At 39.7% G+C, this 15,996-nt stretch overlaps 1 protein-coding gene across 6 annotated transcripts in view; it reads left to right on the top strand.

The window, feature by feature from the left end:
- Nucleotides 1-15,102, top strand: part of STK39 (serine/threonine kinase 39) — a 149,073-nt gene extending 133,971 nt beyond the window's left edge. For 5 of the 6 annotated variants that reach the window (XR_014024539.1, XM_081313057.1, XM_081313056.1 and 2 more), the window contains 3 exons: nucleotides 1,561-1,629; nucleotides 8,937-9,001; nucleotides 13,568-15,102. Coding sequence is in view for 5 of the 6 variants with exons in the window: in XM_081313057.1 (XP_081169183.1) it covers nucleotides 1,561-1,629; nucleotides 8,937-9,001; nucleotides 13,568-13,642 (209 nt within the window). In the remaining variant the exon portion in view is untranslated. The other variant, XM_081313058.1, reaches the window with a different exon arrangement.
- The last annotated feature ends 894 nt before the right edge of the window (nucleotides 15,103-15,996 follow it).

Below are 15,996 nucleotides of genomic sequence, written 5' to 3'. Positions count from 1 at the left end.
CTTCCAATAAGCAGAGTCAATGGGGGAAGCCAGATTCACTTAACAATCATACAATTCACTTAACAACTCTGGCAAAAAAAGGTTGTAAAATCTAGTATGACTCACTTAGCAACCATCTTGCTTAGCAGTGGAAATTCTGATCCCACCTGTGGTCATAAACTGAGGTCTGCCGGTAATGGGCATAACATAAATCCAGAGGGGAAAAAATACTGACTGCATGGCTAATAGTGAAGAATGCTAGATGCTGTAGGAACAGCTTCTCCCAAGCTACAGGCTGCCCAGTTCTGCTTTAACCAAAGCTGTTCACGTTTAAGGCTTGTAGCTAAATTTTAAAAAGCCGCCGGTATTCAGGACAACCATATTTTAATTGATCTTTCCTTTGAAAATGCTTTTATTTTTAGCGTTGGGACAGTTGACCATGCTTTAAAAGCAACCTCAATTCAAATAAAACAACAGCATTGTATGTCTGTCTGACTTCTGCAATATACGCAGTTGAAGATACAAGGGCTGATAATAGTTCTCCTGACACAAGCATTTTGATTGTGGTATAAAATGTTTCCTCACTGAAAACATCGGAAAGCAGTGTAATACAAGAATATATCAAGTTGATATTGTTGGAACAACCATATCTTAGGAAGGCTAATACAGAGTAAGAACAATAGTTACAAAAGGTACAACAGCTATCTATATTAATTTGCAGCTTTAGGCAAAAAATTTTTTCCCCATAGCGAGATGCTAGTGCTGTCCTCAGATTGCAAACCTTCTGTGTAGACCCAGGAGGAGGCTTCCAGGTTACTAATAACATTTACCTGTAGAGGTTTTGTGTGAATGAAATTCCCCTCTTCAAAGTGAGGAAAGGGAATGAAAGTGTTATGTTTGTGCTTGTTTAAGAACATTGTTATGTTTCCGTATCTCTTTGAATAAAGATGTCCAGTTACGTATTGTAAGAGAACTTTGATCCTTAAAACAGTAATGCTGTATAGCAGGGGTGTCAAACTCAATTTCATTGAGGGCCGCATCAGCATTGTGGTTGCCCTCAGGGGGCCAGGTGGGTGTGGCCTACTGGGTGGGTGTGGCCAGAGTGCATACGGCCTACTGGGTGGGTGTGGCTAGCTCTACATCGTTCGCATCAAGGGTGCCTATGGGGGCCTGGGCAGGAGTGGGACAGATCTGAGGGTCTCTGGCAGAAGGAGGGTCTCTGGGCCAGGGCCAAGGCAGTGGGGGCCGTTCCCTCAGTTTCCAGGATGGCTTCGCGGGCCACATGAAACCACTTCGCGGGCCGGATCTGGCCCCCAGGCCTTGTGTTTGACATGTCTGCTGTATAGTATTTATGAAGAATGTGTCAGTTCTGTGGGGTCCTATCACGTTGAAATTGCAGAGTAGTAGTAATGGAATGCAAGTTGTTTTTAATGAAAATAGTTTTGATTGAAGCGCACGTGTTGGCAATAGATGTTCATAGACTAAATATACTTCTTACACAAATTGCCTTGGCTTATTGATATTTTTCATTTTTTTGTCACTTTTATTAGGCCTAATGCCTATTCATTTCACATTTTACAGATACGGCAGATGGTGTATCTCAAGAGCTGTTCTCTGCAGGCTTGGTTGATGGCCATGATGTAGTTATAGGTAAATTATGTTTCATTCTAAGATTATGTTATACCCAAAACTCAGAACATTAAATGCATACAGGCCCATTCATAACATCATCCGTGCTTGGATTTTTATGAAAACATACCACAGCATTTTTCTTCAATTCACAAGGTATATTTCCTGATATGATTTAGACAAATACTTCACTTTACTTTAATTTAGGTATTCTTTCTTCACTTTGGTCTTTACGTTCTAAAAATCTTATATTAATGCTTCTGTTTTCTTCTGTCTTTTCTATTCCTTCTGACATGTCCCTTTGGATTGTGATTATTGTGTAACTGTCCCTTGGCAGCCTTAATAAACCTCAGAAAACGAGAGAAAGGATTTAGATTCTATAGGATCTTCGTGGATGATGGGCAACAATTTTCCACATCAGCAGCTACTTGGGAGCTGAAATGATTAAAGTGGTCTTTCCCAGCTTGGTGCCAATCAAATGGGAAAAGATGAAACTGTGTTCAAAATTTGTGGTTTCTCTGTTCTGTAACTCAAGCTCTGCTTTTATAATCTCAAGCTGAAGGAGAATTAAATAAAATCCTCAATGTTAGTTTAAATCAGGAGGGCAACAGGACGACTATAGAATCTTGAATTTACTTCCACTTAATATTGTTGATACTGTGCTTTCAAAAGAGAAAAAGAGCATTTGTCTTTATATAGATACTTAAAATTGTTTAGGAATTTGACAGGAGCCCTGCCCACAGGCCCAAGATCTCTAGTACTGTTTCTCAGTCTCAGCAACTTTAAAATATGTGGACTTCAACTCCCAGAATTCCTCAACCAGCATGCTGTCTGGGGAATTCTGGGAACTGAACTCCAAGCTTCCTAAAGGTACTGAGATTAAGAAACACTGACCTATACATTCATTCAGTGAACTAGGCTTACAGTGTTATTCATGGACCTTCACACATTTTTCTTCGTTTAGTTTTTACTTATCTGTGCGTATACATAACATTTTTAGAAAATATGTGCAAGGGGGACAGATAATATTACATATTCTCCCATGAGAAATGCAAATCGCAACAAAAACTTGTTTTGTGGTTTAGTTCTGCCATCTTCCAGAATGATGAAGAATCAGTGCCCTCTCTTTGAATAAAATACCAGATATTTAAACCAGCCAATCTTCCATCTTTCAGTTTCTGATTAAAAAAAGTATAATTATATCAAATAGAATTTTTTTTGCCATTTTTATAGTGTATATATCCTCATTTACAAACAATTCTTCCTGCAGTCCTCCGAATGAATATTTTTCTGTCATTTGAAATGGCAAGGATAAATTGAACCTTTTTTTTTCAGGAAGAAAACTGTAGCATACATTCTTTCCCTCTGTTTGTATTTCAAAGGCTCCTGTGGATTACATGCCATTTTTTAGGTGAAATGTGCAGAAAATTGACCTGTTGTTGATGTGAGAAAGAAACAAAAATTGAATTTAGTGAAAGTGCTTTGAGATCTGAGATTCTATTTATTTTCTTCATGAACTATAAATAATACAAAATTGGAAAACCCAGATGAACAGGGCAATATTTTTCTCTGAATTATATATATTTATATTGTATATTGATAATTATATTGAGTTAATCTGAAAACTTCCAACAACATGCATAGTTAGAAAGTTTTATTGTGTGTGTGTGTGGGTAAGCACACTTCAAGCACATTTATTGTGTAGTGTTGATTTCAGGGGAACTTCATGTATGGTGCTTGAAAAGATTTGATATGAGGTTCAACACGAGTTTAAAAACAGATATAATACTTCTGGGCAAGTCAGTGTGTCTGTAAAATATAAAAAAATGAACTTTTTAATGACTTTTTATTCCTTGTCCAAAAGATACATCTTACATGTAAAAAGCACAAGTAACTTTGTTTGAATTCATCAGTTCTAGTTGTGTGTGTCATTTTCACTCAAACTTAAATTTAAATACGCTTTTCAGAATAAGAGTCTCTTGGCTTATATTGAACCATAAATCAGCGCTTAGCCTGATGCCTCTAATAAAAATAAGATTTATGACCCATTTCCTCAAGCAGGGTCATCCGTGAATTTACCTCAGTTCATTCATTTAGAAAACATTGCTTGCATTAGCCATAAATTAATCACTCCAGATCAGATGATTTTGTAAGAGTAAAAGTAAATGGTAAACCTTTCTTCCTATAGACACACTTGCATGCACATGCACACACTACGTGTTTATGATGCTGGAGAGACATCTCCTATGTTCATTCTTTACCCTTGTCAACATGGTCAGGGATAAGAGAATTCAATAAACCTGGAGGAGCACCAGCTTGCTGCCTGTGACTTAAAGCTCTGTTGAGTCTTAAAGCTAAAGCAACCACTTCGTGAATGGCAGCTCACATTAGAGACAGCTATGCCTGCATCCAGGCATATTGGGATAGTTGTATTCCTTCTTGTAATCCTTCTTATGACGATGAAAATACAATTGGGATCCAAGGACAAACTCTGAATGAGATTCCTGCCGAATATTTTTATTTTTATCCAGGGCCCAGGTCTGATTAAGAGAGACATCCCAAACTTGTTTGATGCCTAATGGAAGAGGAGAAAATTCTTTCAATGTGCCAAAGCAGTCTTCTACAGCCATCTTCCAGATGTGATAGGCTGATAAGGAAGCATAACTTTCAGCTCAGTGGGTTAGGACGCTGAGCTTGTCGATCAGAAGGTCGGCAGTTTGGCGGGTCGAATCCCGAGTGCCGCGTAACAGAGTGAGCGCCTGTTACTCGTCCCAGCTTCTGCCCACCTAGCAGTTCGAAAGCACGTAAAAATGCAAGTAGAAAAATAGGGACCACTCCGGTGGGAAGGTAACAGCGTTCCGTGCGCCTTTGGCGTCTAGTCATGCCGGCCACATGACCACGGAGATGTCCTCGGACAAGCGCTGGCTCTTCGGCTTTGAAACGGAGATGAGCACCGGCCCCTAGAGTCGGAAACGACTAGCACGCATGTGCGGGGGAACCTTTACCTTTACCTTTAATGTGAACCAAAAAAAAAAAAATCTGTAAAAGCCCTTTATTTTTAGCATTTGTTCCCAGTCAAAACTGCAATTTAGTTCACTGGAGATGAAGAGATGGGATTTCATGGTAGCCAATTGTATGTGTGATGCTACAAGAAGAGACTGAGCTAAATATACAACCAAGAGAGGCCTTGCTAGGGAAAAAAAAACCTAAACTAACTCCCAGCTAAACTAAGTGATTTTGGCAGTAAATTGCAAGGATGTTTTAATAATAATAATAATAATAATAATAATAATAATAATAATAATAATAATAATAATAATAATAATAATAATAATAATAATAATAATAATAATAATAATAATTATTATTATTATTATTATTTAATTTCTATACCGCCCTTCTCCCGAAGGACTCAGGGCGGTGTACAAGGCAATAAATACAATAAAAATACAATGTACAAAAGTTAAGAAAGAATTAAGTATTGTAGCCCAATTACAGTAAAAATTAATAAAATTAATATTAAAATACCCCAAACCCATCAGACCAGGCCGGCTTGTTCAAATAAGTAGGTTTTTAGGTCACGGCGGAAGGAGCGAAGGTCAGGAGCCATCCGGAGCTCAACTGGTAAACGGTTCCAAAGGTCTGGCGCACCCACAGAGAACGCCCTCCCCCTGGGGGTCGCCAGTCGACACTCTCTGACCGACGGCACCCTGAGGAGGCCCTCTCTGTGGGAGCGCACTGGACGAAGGGAAGTTGACACAACAGATAACATGTAGTGATGTCATTGTATAAATGCTCTGGAGATGTGTGAGCATTTGATCGTCCGATGCAAATGCCAGTCATCGCATTCACCTGATGACATAATCACACATTATTTGTCCACCCTACTCTTCCTGCAGATGCTGAGAGGTAAGCTAGAACTTTCAGCAGGCAAAGCAATTGAGTCAGATGGGACACACACACACACACACACACACACACACACACACACACACACACACACACTTAAGCTTTATTGCTGTCCTGAAAAGTGAAAGTCTTGTGCCATTGGGCCTCTAAGTTAACCTTCCAGCAGAACAGTTAAGAAGAGCCTAACTAATGAAAGCTGCTTTGTGGTATCCATAGCAGAACATCCAGATTCAGTCACAGTTTTTTGTTCCATATAGTATTAACCTTGTGAACTCTCAAACTTCCTCTTTCCGCTATGTATTCAAGATGGACAGTGATTAACATTTATATGTTATTTATATGTAAAGGTGTAGGTTTATACATACGTTGTATATAGCACGTTTAAATGTGTGTTATGTATGTGTGCACTTTTGAGAGCAAGCCACAAAATTTAATGTGTGCCAGTGTGCCCACAGTAAAAAAATGACAATAAAGGTTATCTATCTGCTATACTTAGCTTGCTAGATACTATAGTTCTTCCTGATAGGCTGAACGTGAAATCTCCATTGTAAAATAATTGCACATTTCGGTGAAGGAATATTCTCCAGTGCCGCATTTGCTTATGAAAGTTATATTTGATTTTTCTTTCTGAATTTCTATACAGAGAGCAAGAGGTGATAAAATATGCATGAAATAGATTTCTGGCAAGAGTAAATGAGGGGGCTGATTGTTAGTTTCATGCAAAGTATGGTCAAAAGAAAATCTGAAGTGGCACACCGTAACATTATTATTTCTCAGTAGCTCAGAAAGATCACCTGCAGGAGTTTGCCTAAAGGGTGGATTTGCTGAAAGAAATAAAAACAATATAGTTTCTCTTGAAAAAGCCATAGTGGTTTATTCTGTGACTCACCTCCACAGCTCTCAAAATGGTGCCTGGCTATAAAGCTCATTCTAAGCCTAGTGAGAGGTTACAGAACACGAGGCATTGTCCTTAGGCTATCATTGCTCACTGGAACTTGAGTACAGGTCATTCTCAATCTATGACCACAGATGAGCCCAAATTTTTGTTACTAAGTGAGACTGTTGTTAAGTGAATTTTGCCTCATTTTACAACAATTTATTTATTTATTTATTTATTTATTTATTTATTTATTTATTTATTTATTTATTTATTTATTTATTTATTTATTTATTTTAATTCCATTTATATCCCTCCCTTCTCCGAAGACTCAGGGCGGCTTACAAGCTTAGCAGTAGCCTTCATTCTATGTATATGCCTGCTTATTAGGGCTTTCATACACCCCCCAAGCGGCATTATTACAAAGTCAGCTTAATTGCCCCCAACAATCTGGGTCCTCATTTTACCTACCTCAGAAGGATGGAAGCCTGAGTCAACCTTGAGCCTGGTGGGATGCGAACCTGCACTAATTGCAGGCAGCTGGTGTTACTTAAGGAGGCATTAGCCCACTGCTCCACCAAGGCTCTATCTTATTGCCATAGTTATTAAATGAATCACTGCATTTGTTAAGTTGGTAAGGTTGTTAAGTGAATCTGGCTTCCCCATTCACTTTGCTTGTCAGAAGGTCGCAAAAGGTGATCACATGACCCCGGGACACTGCATATGTCATGCATATGAGTCAGTTGCCAAGTGTCTGAATTTTGATAGCATGACTGTGGGGATGCTGTAACGGTCGTAAGTATGAAAAATGGTTATAAGCACTATTATTAGTGCCAGTGCTTTTTTTGTAAAAGAAAAAGGTGCCGGAACTCACACGTCATACAACCCGCCTTGCCTACCCTACAAGGTTCCATCCAAAAAAGGTGCTGGAACTCTGTTCTGAGCGTTCTATGACAAAAACAGCCCCGATTAGTGCTTCTTGTAATTTCAAACAGTCACTGAATGAACTGTTTGACTACCTGCATTAGCAAAAACATTTTTTGACACCAAAGCTACTTGGGCTTTTAATGATAAAACTAAATCCAGGAATATCCTTGGATTGTGTTTTTTCCTTTAAGGGAAGGACAATTCCATTCCATTGTATCCATTTTGAGAACCAGCTGTGCAAAAAACATGCCGGTGGTGTTATGTGGTTTCAGTTCATTGGCTATCCTCCAGCCAATTATACTTCCAAACACGGATTCATTACCTATATTGTATGACCAATGGCAAGGAGCTTGCAAGCTAAGCAGGTTTGGACCTGGTTTTTACACGGACATCCCTTGCCTATTAGTTAAACTGAGACATCGGAAGTAATTCCAGAACATAATGGCAAATGTTACTGATACTTTTGCCATTGCAGGTAATCCTCAACTTGCAACCATTCATATAGTGACCCTTTGTAAAAAAAAGTAACTTATAACCAGTCCTGATAACTTACAGCAGTCGCAGTGTCCCCTGGTCCCATGTGACCAAAATTTGGGCATCTTGCAACTGGCATGTCTTTACAGTGGTTACAACATCCTGGTGTCATGTGATCACTATTTACAGACTTCCCAGACAGTTTCTGATGAGCAAAGTTAATGGGGGGTGTTGGATTCATTTAATGACTGTGCGATCCACTTAAGTGACTGCAACCATAAAGGTCATACAATTGGGCACAAGTCCTTCAACTGTGTCGCTTAACGAATTCCAATCCCTATTGTCGCTGTAAATCAAAGACCTTCAGTTGCCTATAAAGCCTACATTGGTGTATCCATGAAATCACCACAAGGAACATGATTCAAAGGAGGTATCATTTGTTCTCAAGACTCTGACCTTGTCCCAAATCCTCCAATGGGCTCACCTACAAGTTCAATACTTGAAAGCAGGAAGGGCAGAATAGAACTGAAGGATCTTACTTTTTACCTTTAGACACTTTTGGTGTACAAGCTTTCCCATTCTAGAAATGATGCTGGTAGCAAAAGCTGTAGTCCTTCCACTTCCAGCACTTACAATGAAAATTAGGCCATATTCAGTATTCTCAAGTTCACGTGTATACAGAGGATGCTGATCTTGTGGCTTGGTTTTTCGCTCCTAGCCTATTCATGCAAGCAATAAATAATAGAGTTAGCAATAGACTGTGCACAGAAACATTAGCTATTGGGTTGTCATGCTCATTCAAAGTGAATATAAATGTAAAATTAAAGACATGATACAGACATACTATTTCTCAACAAGGGGTGACCCTGAAGAAGCTACTCTAGAAAAATTACATTATTTCTTTTATTCTAGGAAGGAAAAATGATGTTAACCTGGACTTCAGGCTGAATGCTTCCCATGATTAGCATCATTTGGGATGCCACCAATCATGGAATTAACTCCATTTCAGATGCCTCCTTTTATAAATGTCTCATACGAAATGCCTCATTCTTCTCCTCATAAATAAATGCCTTCTATTTATTAACTAAATACCATGTCACTTGGTGTGTACTCCATGCTTTTCATGCTTTGTTTTCCCCAGTTGCTGCTAATTTACAAAAAATAGTAGATGACCCCAGAGCCTTGAAAACATTAACCTTCAAACTGGTAAGTAAAGTACCATTGGAGATGAAATAATGTAAGTAAATAGAAAAGAATTACTGATCTTTTTGAGCAAGGTATTTTCTTCATTTCTGGCCTTTGTTAGTCTTTTTTTTTAACTGAATGCTGACCTTTCAAGCATTTTATTAGTCTATGCAAAATGAAGTTAGAAAGTAGAAAACAGCCTTTGTAGCTTTTTTATTTTATTTCACTCGCTGGAAATCATAATTTATAAGAAAGGAAAAGAAAAGCCAGCACTACTCTATCAATCTCTGGTGAGCTGACAAACCCTGACATATATCTTGTGTCCTTAGCTTCTTTGTATCTCCTGGTGCCTCCCATGTATTGGCTGACAGGGGTAAGCCTTTCTGATTTGTGTTAGTTGAATCCCTGAATCCACAATAATTTATTTCTTAAGAAGACAGTAAAATTAAGCTTGGGCATCTGGCGTGAAGTTTGCATTTTTCTGGGTAAATAGCTTACTGTTTGGGAATTGTGGAAATTATTATGTGTTTCCTGAAGTCCAGAAGGCAATAATAATAGCCATGCTATAGCATGTTTAGCTTCTCTCAGCTATAGTTTGTTTGTTTGTTCACCCAACATACTTCCTCTTACTTTGGTTTTTTTTTAATGGGGCCCAGTTGACACATTTGTTCTGCATCACTCCCATGCTTAATAATTTGCAAATGAAAGTATGGATTCCTTCTGAAGATACATGTCGGCTTGGACCTTCAGATAAAATAAAAGACTTGCTGAATAATTTTTCTCCTCTTCCCATAGCCATGTATGTATCACTATAAAATGCTCCTTGCAGAAATGGAGTGATGGGTTGAAAAGTGCTCATGGATAGTCAGACATTCCCATATTAAATCAAAATGTCCTGATTGAGCAACTTCTCCTCCCTATGCCTCATTGTTGAGGGATGCCCTTGTTTTATTTCTATTTATTTAAAATATTTATATTAGGCTTCCCATTTAAAGGAAAGAGTGATGTGTTTTGTGATGATTCAAGAGAAAGGGGTCATCATTTCCAGCTTCCCCCATTGATTATAAATATATGTGGTTTCCAAAATTCCCAAATTTTGATCACATGACCATGGGGATGTTGCAATGGTTTAAGTGTGAGGAGTAGTTGCAAGCCAATTCTTTCAGTGCCATTGTAACTCCAAATGGTTGCTAAACAAATGGTTGTTAGTCAAGGACTACCTGTACAGTAAAGGATTAATGTGTAGATATGTCTGTGTGCTCTGTGACATCATGCTGGCCACATGACCACAGATATCTCTTTGGACAGCGCTGGCTCAACCGCCCATGAAATGGAGATGTGCACCGCCCCCTACAGTCGGCATCGATTAGCGGAGTAAAATCTGCAGGGACTCTTTCTGTGTCTGTGTTGTGCACAGTTGCAGAGCAGTTCCAGAGAGGCGCTATTGAAGACCTCAATCAGCAATAATTACGATAAAGTGGAATGTCAGTTTTATAATTGGACTAGGAAACAATGTAATCACTGCATCAGAATAATAATATATAGCACATTCAGGTTCCTCAACTGTTCCCCCTCCAAGTCATGATCTAGAAACAGTTCTGTTAAGCCAGTGGTGGTGAACCTATGGCATGCGTGCCAGAGGTGGAACTCAGAGCCCTCTCTATTGGCACACACACCACCGCCACCAGCAGCAGGTCCATCAGGCCACCACCACCGCCCGGAGCAGGAGCCCCGCCCAGCACAAAGGAGACGAAGCGGCTGACTAGCAAGCTTAAGTAGAGGTGGTAGAGCAGAGGTCACCAACCGTTGTCAATTGGTGGACTGGAAGAAAAGGGAGGGGAAAGCATTTTACATGTGTGCATGCGCGTGCGGGATCGCAAGCATGCACACGCTTCAAATGGGGCAGGGCGAGTGCCTGCGTGATACTCACTAGCCCTGCTCCATTCTTGCGTGGTGCAGTGCCTTGTATCTGCACCCTGCAGTACTTCATTGGCCGTTTTTGTGTCTTGCAGCACAGTGGCCCATTTTTGCACCCCCAGTTTTTGCATGCCAGAGGCGACACTCATAGGTGCCTCCCTGCTCCCCCTGAGGGCACCACAATGCTGATGCAGCCCTGGCACTTTGCGATAAATAAGTGTATTTTGGGTTGCGGTTTGGGCACTCGGTCTCTAAAAGGTTTGCCATCACTGTGTTAAGCTCTGTTTTAGTCTGAAGAACTAATTTTTCAGTAGCTAAAGTGGGTTGTAAGTACAGTATCAGACTCAGCTTGAGCTTTGCAGTTGGTCAGCCATAGCAAATGGTTCTCCCTATATTGTAGGTAGTTATCAGCTGACTTCCATTTGTGCAGCAACCCTTCAAAGTTATGGCAGTGCTGAAAAAAAAATGGACACACAAATGATCCCTGAAGTTGTGGCCATCACGGCACCTCCATGGTGATGTGATTGTGATCCAAGCACTTGAGTGCTCAGCTCACGAGTTATGTTGTCACAGGGAGCTGTAGTTACGCAATCACCATTTGCAACCTTCCCAATCATCTTCTGATAAAGCAAAGTCAAATGGGCAAGCCAGCAGGGAGATTGCAAGTTGCTCTGGTAGTTCGCTCCCGCCTGCAGTCTCCTCCACTTGCTCATGGCCTGCACTATGCTAAATGACTTGCATATTTTGGAATTGTGATGGCAACTGGATTGCTGGGATTGCCAGCAATATGGTCGTGTGACATCACCCTTTACAACTGTACCACTTAGTAATAGCAGTTCCAGTCCCAATTGCTGTTGAAACTTGAGGGCTACCTGTACAATGTTTTGGGTTCTGCAGGTGAAATATGATCTCTACTTAGCAACAAAGCCTCACCCCCACACACATACCATTTCTTGCAATCAGCAGTGTTACATACAAATCCCCACTAACAATAGAAGAGTAAGTTTTCCCAAATGAAGCACTGTTGAGTAATTTGGAACCCACAAGTTAACCCTGAGAAAGTTCAACACAATGAGCTGTCCATATTACAATTTTGGAAATAAAAGATATTAATTCAGGCTCTCCAGCAGTAAAAGCATCTGTTGCGATCCATGGACATCATAACAAAATATATAGCTTCTTTATTGACAACTTTCTCTAAAATATTTTCCCCATAAAGTGATGCCTCAGCTTCTTCCTACAAAATATTAACAAAACTGGGTATACATAGCAACATAACTTGCGACTGCTTCAGCAAAATTGATCAATGGATGCACATCTTGATGCCTGTTGGGTTGTATTATTTGTATCACAGTTGTATTGAAAAGGCTCTAGCAGGCAAGCTCAGTGCACAAAACCTTCTTTGTTGCCTGTAGTGTACTTTTTACAATAATGTTTAAGAGCATAGTTATTGACACCTAAAAACAGTTGACAATGCATGATTAATGGCATATTTCGCACATTTGCCTTCTTCATAATGGTATCAATCTGTAGTTATGTTGGACAATCTGAAGACTACTTTTTGAAATCTAGCCTGCTTTAAATAGAAAGTGTATATATTCAGACTGTTGGTGTAATTAGTAATATTGATTCAAAACTGTGTCAGTAAATTTATGAGAACTTTAGTTAACAATAAGCAGCTACATTTACCCCATTGTATTCAGTAGCAAATTGGTTCAGGCCAGTTCGAGGGGACAGATATTTTGCAGTTAAAGTTACAGATTCACCTGCAAGTTAATTTGATTGAATAATGTTACCTCACTCTGAGTAGTCATATATAAAGTTGCATGAATAGTCTAGTCATTTAAAATACATAGACAATACCAGTAAATTTAATACTGCCAAACCTGCATACAGCATTTGAATCACTGCTTTATACAACAACCAAAGGATTATTTATTTATATTAAAAGCTACATTGCTTCTATCAAAAACTGAATCTAAACCTCACTTTTGTAGTGGTGATGTCAAATAATTGTGTAGGAAAAGAGGCAGAGTTGAAAGGATAGATTAAATCTTCTAACTGCCATGGAGCCATGGTGCCGCAGTGGTTAGAGTGCAGTATTGCAGGCTAATTCTATTAACTGCCGACTGCCAGCAGTTTGGCAGTTCAATCCCAACCGGCTCAAAATTGACTCAGCCTTCCATCCTACCGAGATCGGTAAAAGGAGGACCCAGATTGTTGGGGGGACAATATGTGACTCTGTAAAAACCGCTTAGAGAAGGCTGTAAAAGCACTATGAAGCGGTATATAAGTCTAAGTGCTATTGCTTTGTTCACCCACGGCTTCTTGACTGACTATTTCACCTGCACAGATGAAATACAGTTTTAAGGCACCAGGCTAGAAAGCAAGAGACCATGAATTCAAGTCAGGCCTTGGCCATGAAACCCAGCTGGGTGACCTTGGGCCAGTCAATCTCTCTCAGCCCAATTCACCTCACAGGTGTTGTTGTGGGGAAAATAGAAGATGGATATGTTCACCATCTTGAATTATTTGTGGAAGGAAGGGAAGGAAGGAAGGAAGGAAGGAAGGAAGGAAGGAAGGAAGGAAGGAAGGAAGGAAGGGTTGACTTTTTCTCTCAAGAGCCTCTCCCAGCCTCTAACCCTGAACCTTTGGCATTGTGTTTTTCAGGCTTCTGGTTGCGATGGTACGGAAATCCCCGACGAGGTAAAATTGATTGGGTTTGCTCAGTTAAGCGTCAGCTGATGCCAAAGCACCTGACCCCCCACCCCCACCCCCCAGCAAAAGGGTGTGATTGCGAAGAGGCCAGCTTTACATTGTGAAGGAAATTTTTCAAGCACCACACACGGAGTTCCGCTTCATCCAGTAGCACCTCACCAGGTTGGAACAAGCAAAAGCCCACAGCTCCACCGCTCCTGCTAACATTCCAGAAGCCACTCAGTGCTGCTTCAGCAGTTGGATTGGATTTCCCTGACCAGAGAACAGACGGATCAGAAATGCACTCGAGTGGCTGTATCCATTGGTTACAAAAGGAATCTGCTGTCAGAGCTATTTCTTCTTTAATTCAAACAAAACAGTTATTATTTAGTGGACAGTTCCGATTCGTTGGTTGTAGGTAGAATGAACATAATTATAAACGATAGGGTTTATTAGCCAAACTTGAATTCCTGATTTAAAACCAACTGTGAATTCCCCCCTCCCTCCTTTATTTATGCAATATATATCCTAGCTGTATGAAATTGGACTCTCCCCCCCCTTTCATGATTTATGTGCTAGTTGCAGTTAAATTATGTTTATTTGAAGGGAAGTGGAGATTTCTCTTTGAAGTATTTGTCACAATCCCTAGTTTTGAACTGATGTAGGCATTAGTTTTGGGTTTTATTTGGTTTGCGTGTTCCTTTAAGCATCGCTCATTGGATTGTCAGTGGCGTGGGGAGGTGCCTTGCAAATATTAACGTTCTAAGATTGTGCCTGAACCTATGCTAAACCAAGCTCATTTCATTTTTAGACACACACCGTGCTTCAATTTTCTGAGTCGTGAGAATGAATTATTATAGCAGAGACTCAAAAGACAAATAAATTATGGCCTACTTTGTTGGGGGAATCTATAAGCTGAACCGTGTAAACAGTTGCCATTAAGCTAAAATGCCTTTGTTTTACCCGTCATGGATTTGGTTTATAATTAACAGATAGGAATTGTTTCATAACAATAAAACTTGAAAAGAATCTGAGCTTTACTTGAAATTCTGCAGAACATCCAGGTGGAGTGCAAATAATACGAAAGGGCTTTGTGCAATGAGTTAAGTGGTGAAAGAAAATCAACAAAATGAAACAAGAAGAACGTGTTACACAATATTTAAACATTTCTGACCAAAGTAGTCATAAGCTTAATCTGTGGCATAGATATTTTGGAGTTAGTGGTTTTGGAATGAGATTTCAGTCTGATAACATTTTCAAAGGTGTGGACTTATTGGAGGTCCCACATAAAACCAATTCCTTGCTAAGTTTAGGTAAATGGCAGCTCTCTAACCTAAGGGAAAAATGGCAAATGTGTTATTTAAAAGTTATTTATAATACCTTGTCATTAATGTTTGAGGTGTTCTAGACCATTGGCATACAATTCAATGTAATTTCATTCCATTCTGTTGTTTACACAATGATTACTTAAAGACTGACTGCAGAGGTAAAGGAAAATAAAGGTGTATTGCACAAGTAGGTTGCTGACTTTTCTTTCATGATGAATCTAGATTTAATTTAAATTATTCTCTCCTTATTTTCTCATGTCTTAATTACTAGCCATCCATGGATTGAAACACAAAGGTCAGTTTCTTTACCCTTTTTGTCATTCTTTTTGTTCATTGTGAGTCACAGGAAGTGGCATTTCGAACCCGTCTTGACTGATCTTGGGGAAAAAACCTGAACTGAGTTAAAATCTGATCAGTATTTGGATAGCAGGTCACCGTGAAATCCCAGGGCTGCAGCCTACTTTGGAAAGTTGAAAAAACAGTCCTGTAAAAGGAAAATAATAATGTGCTTCTGTTCTATTACCAAGGAAAGTATAGGAACCTATCAAAATAATCTCCAGTGGTTGAGTTTGGTGGAAGAGTGTCCACCCACTTTCAGTTACAACTCCTGTTAATGTAGTTGTTCAAAGCAAGTGCACACAGTAGTGGTGTTAATCGGGTGAACCGCAAGGTACCCAAAACGGCATTGCTGCTGCATTCTGGACCATTTGCAACTTCTGGATGGTCTTCAAGGACAGCCCCATGTAGTGTTGCAGTAATGCAAACAGGAGGTGACTCTTGACATGAGCTGACTAAAAATAAACCAGGATGTATGGCTTATGAATAGCTTCACTTAACACGCTAAGCCAAAGCTAAATGGACTGTGTTATATCTTACGGTGACATATGAACTGGTTATCATGATGATGATATACATGTACTGCTATGCCTTTGACAATTATATGGAGAATATGCTGGTGCAGATTTGAATCCACCCAGTAGTGCCAGGGCTAGATGGCACTAATTGGTTTAATTGTTGCTAAGCCTACTGGGTTCATTTTAACCCTTAAAACTTTGAAGGGGCTAAGTTACTTCA

The sequence above is a fragment of the Vipera berus genome (genome assembly GCF_964194415.1).
Source record: "Vipera berus genome assembly, chromosome: 1".
Lineage (NCBI taxonomy): Eukaryota > Metazoa > Chordata > Lepidosauria > Squamata > Viperidae > Vipera > Vipera berus.
Note: the sequence above shows the minus strand (reverse complement) of the source record. Positions and strands in the feature narration are given on the sequence as shown.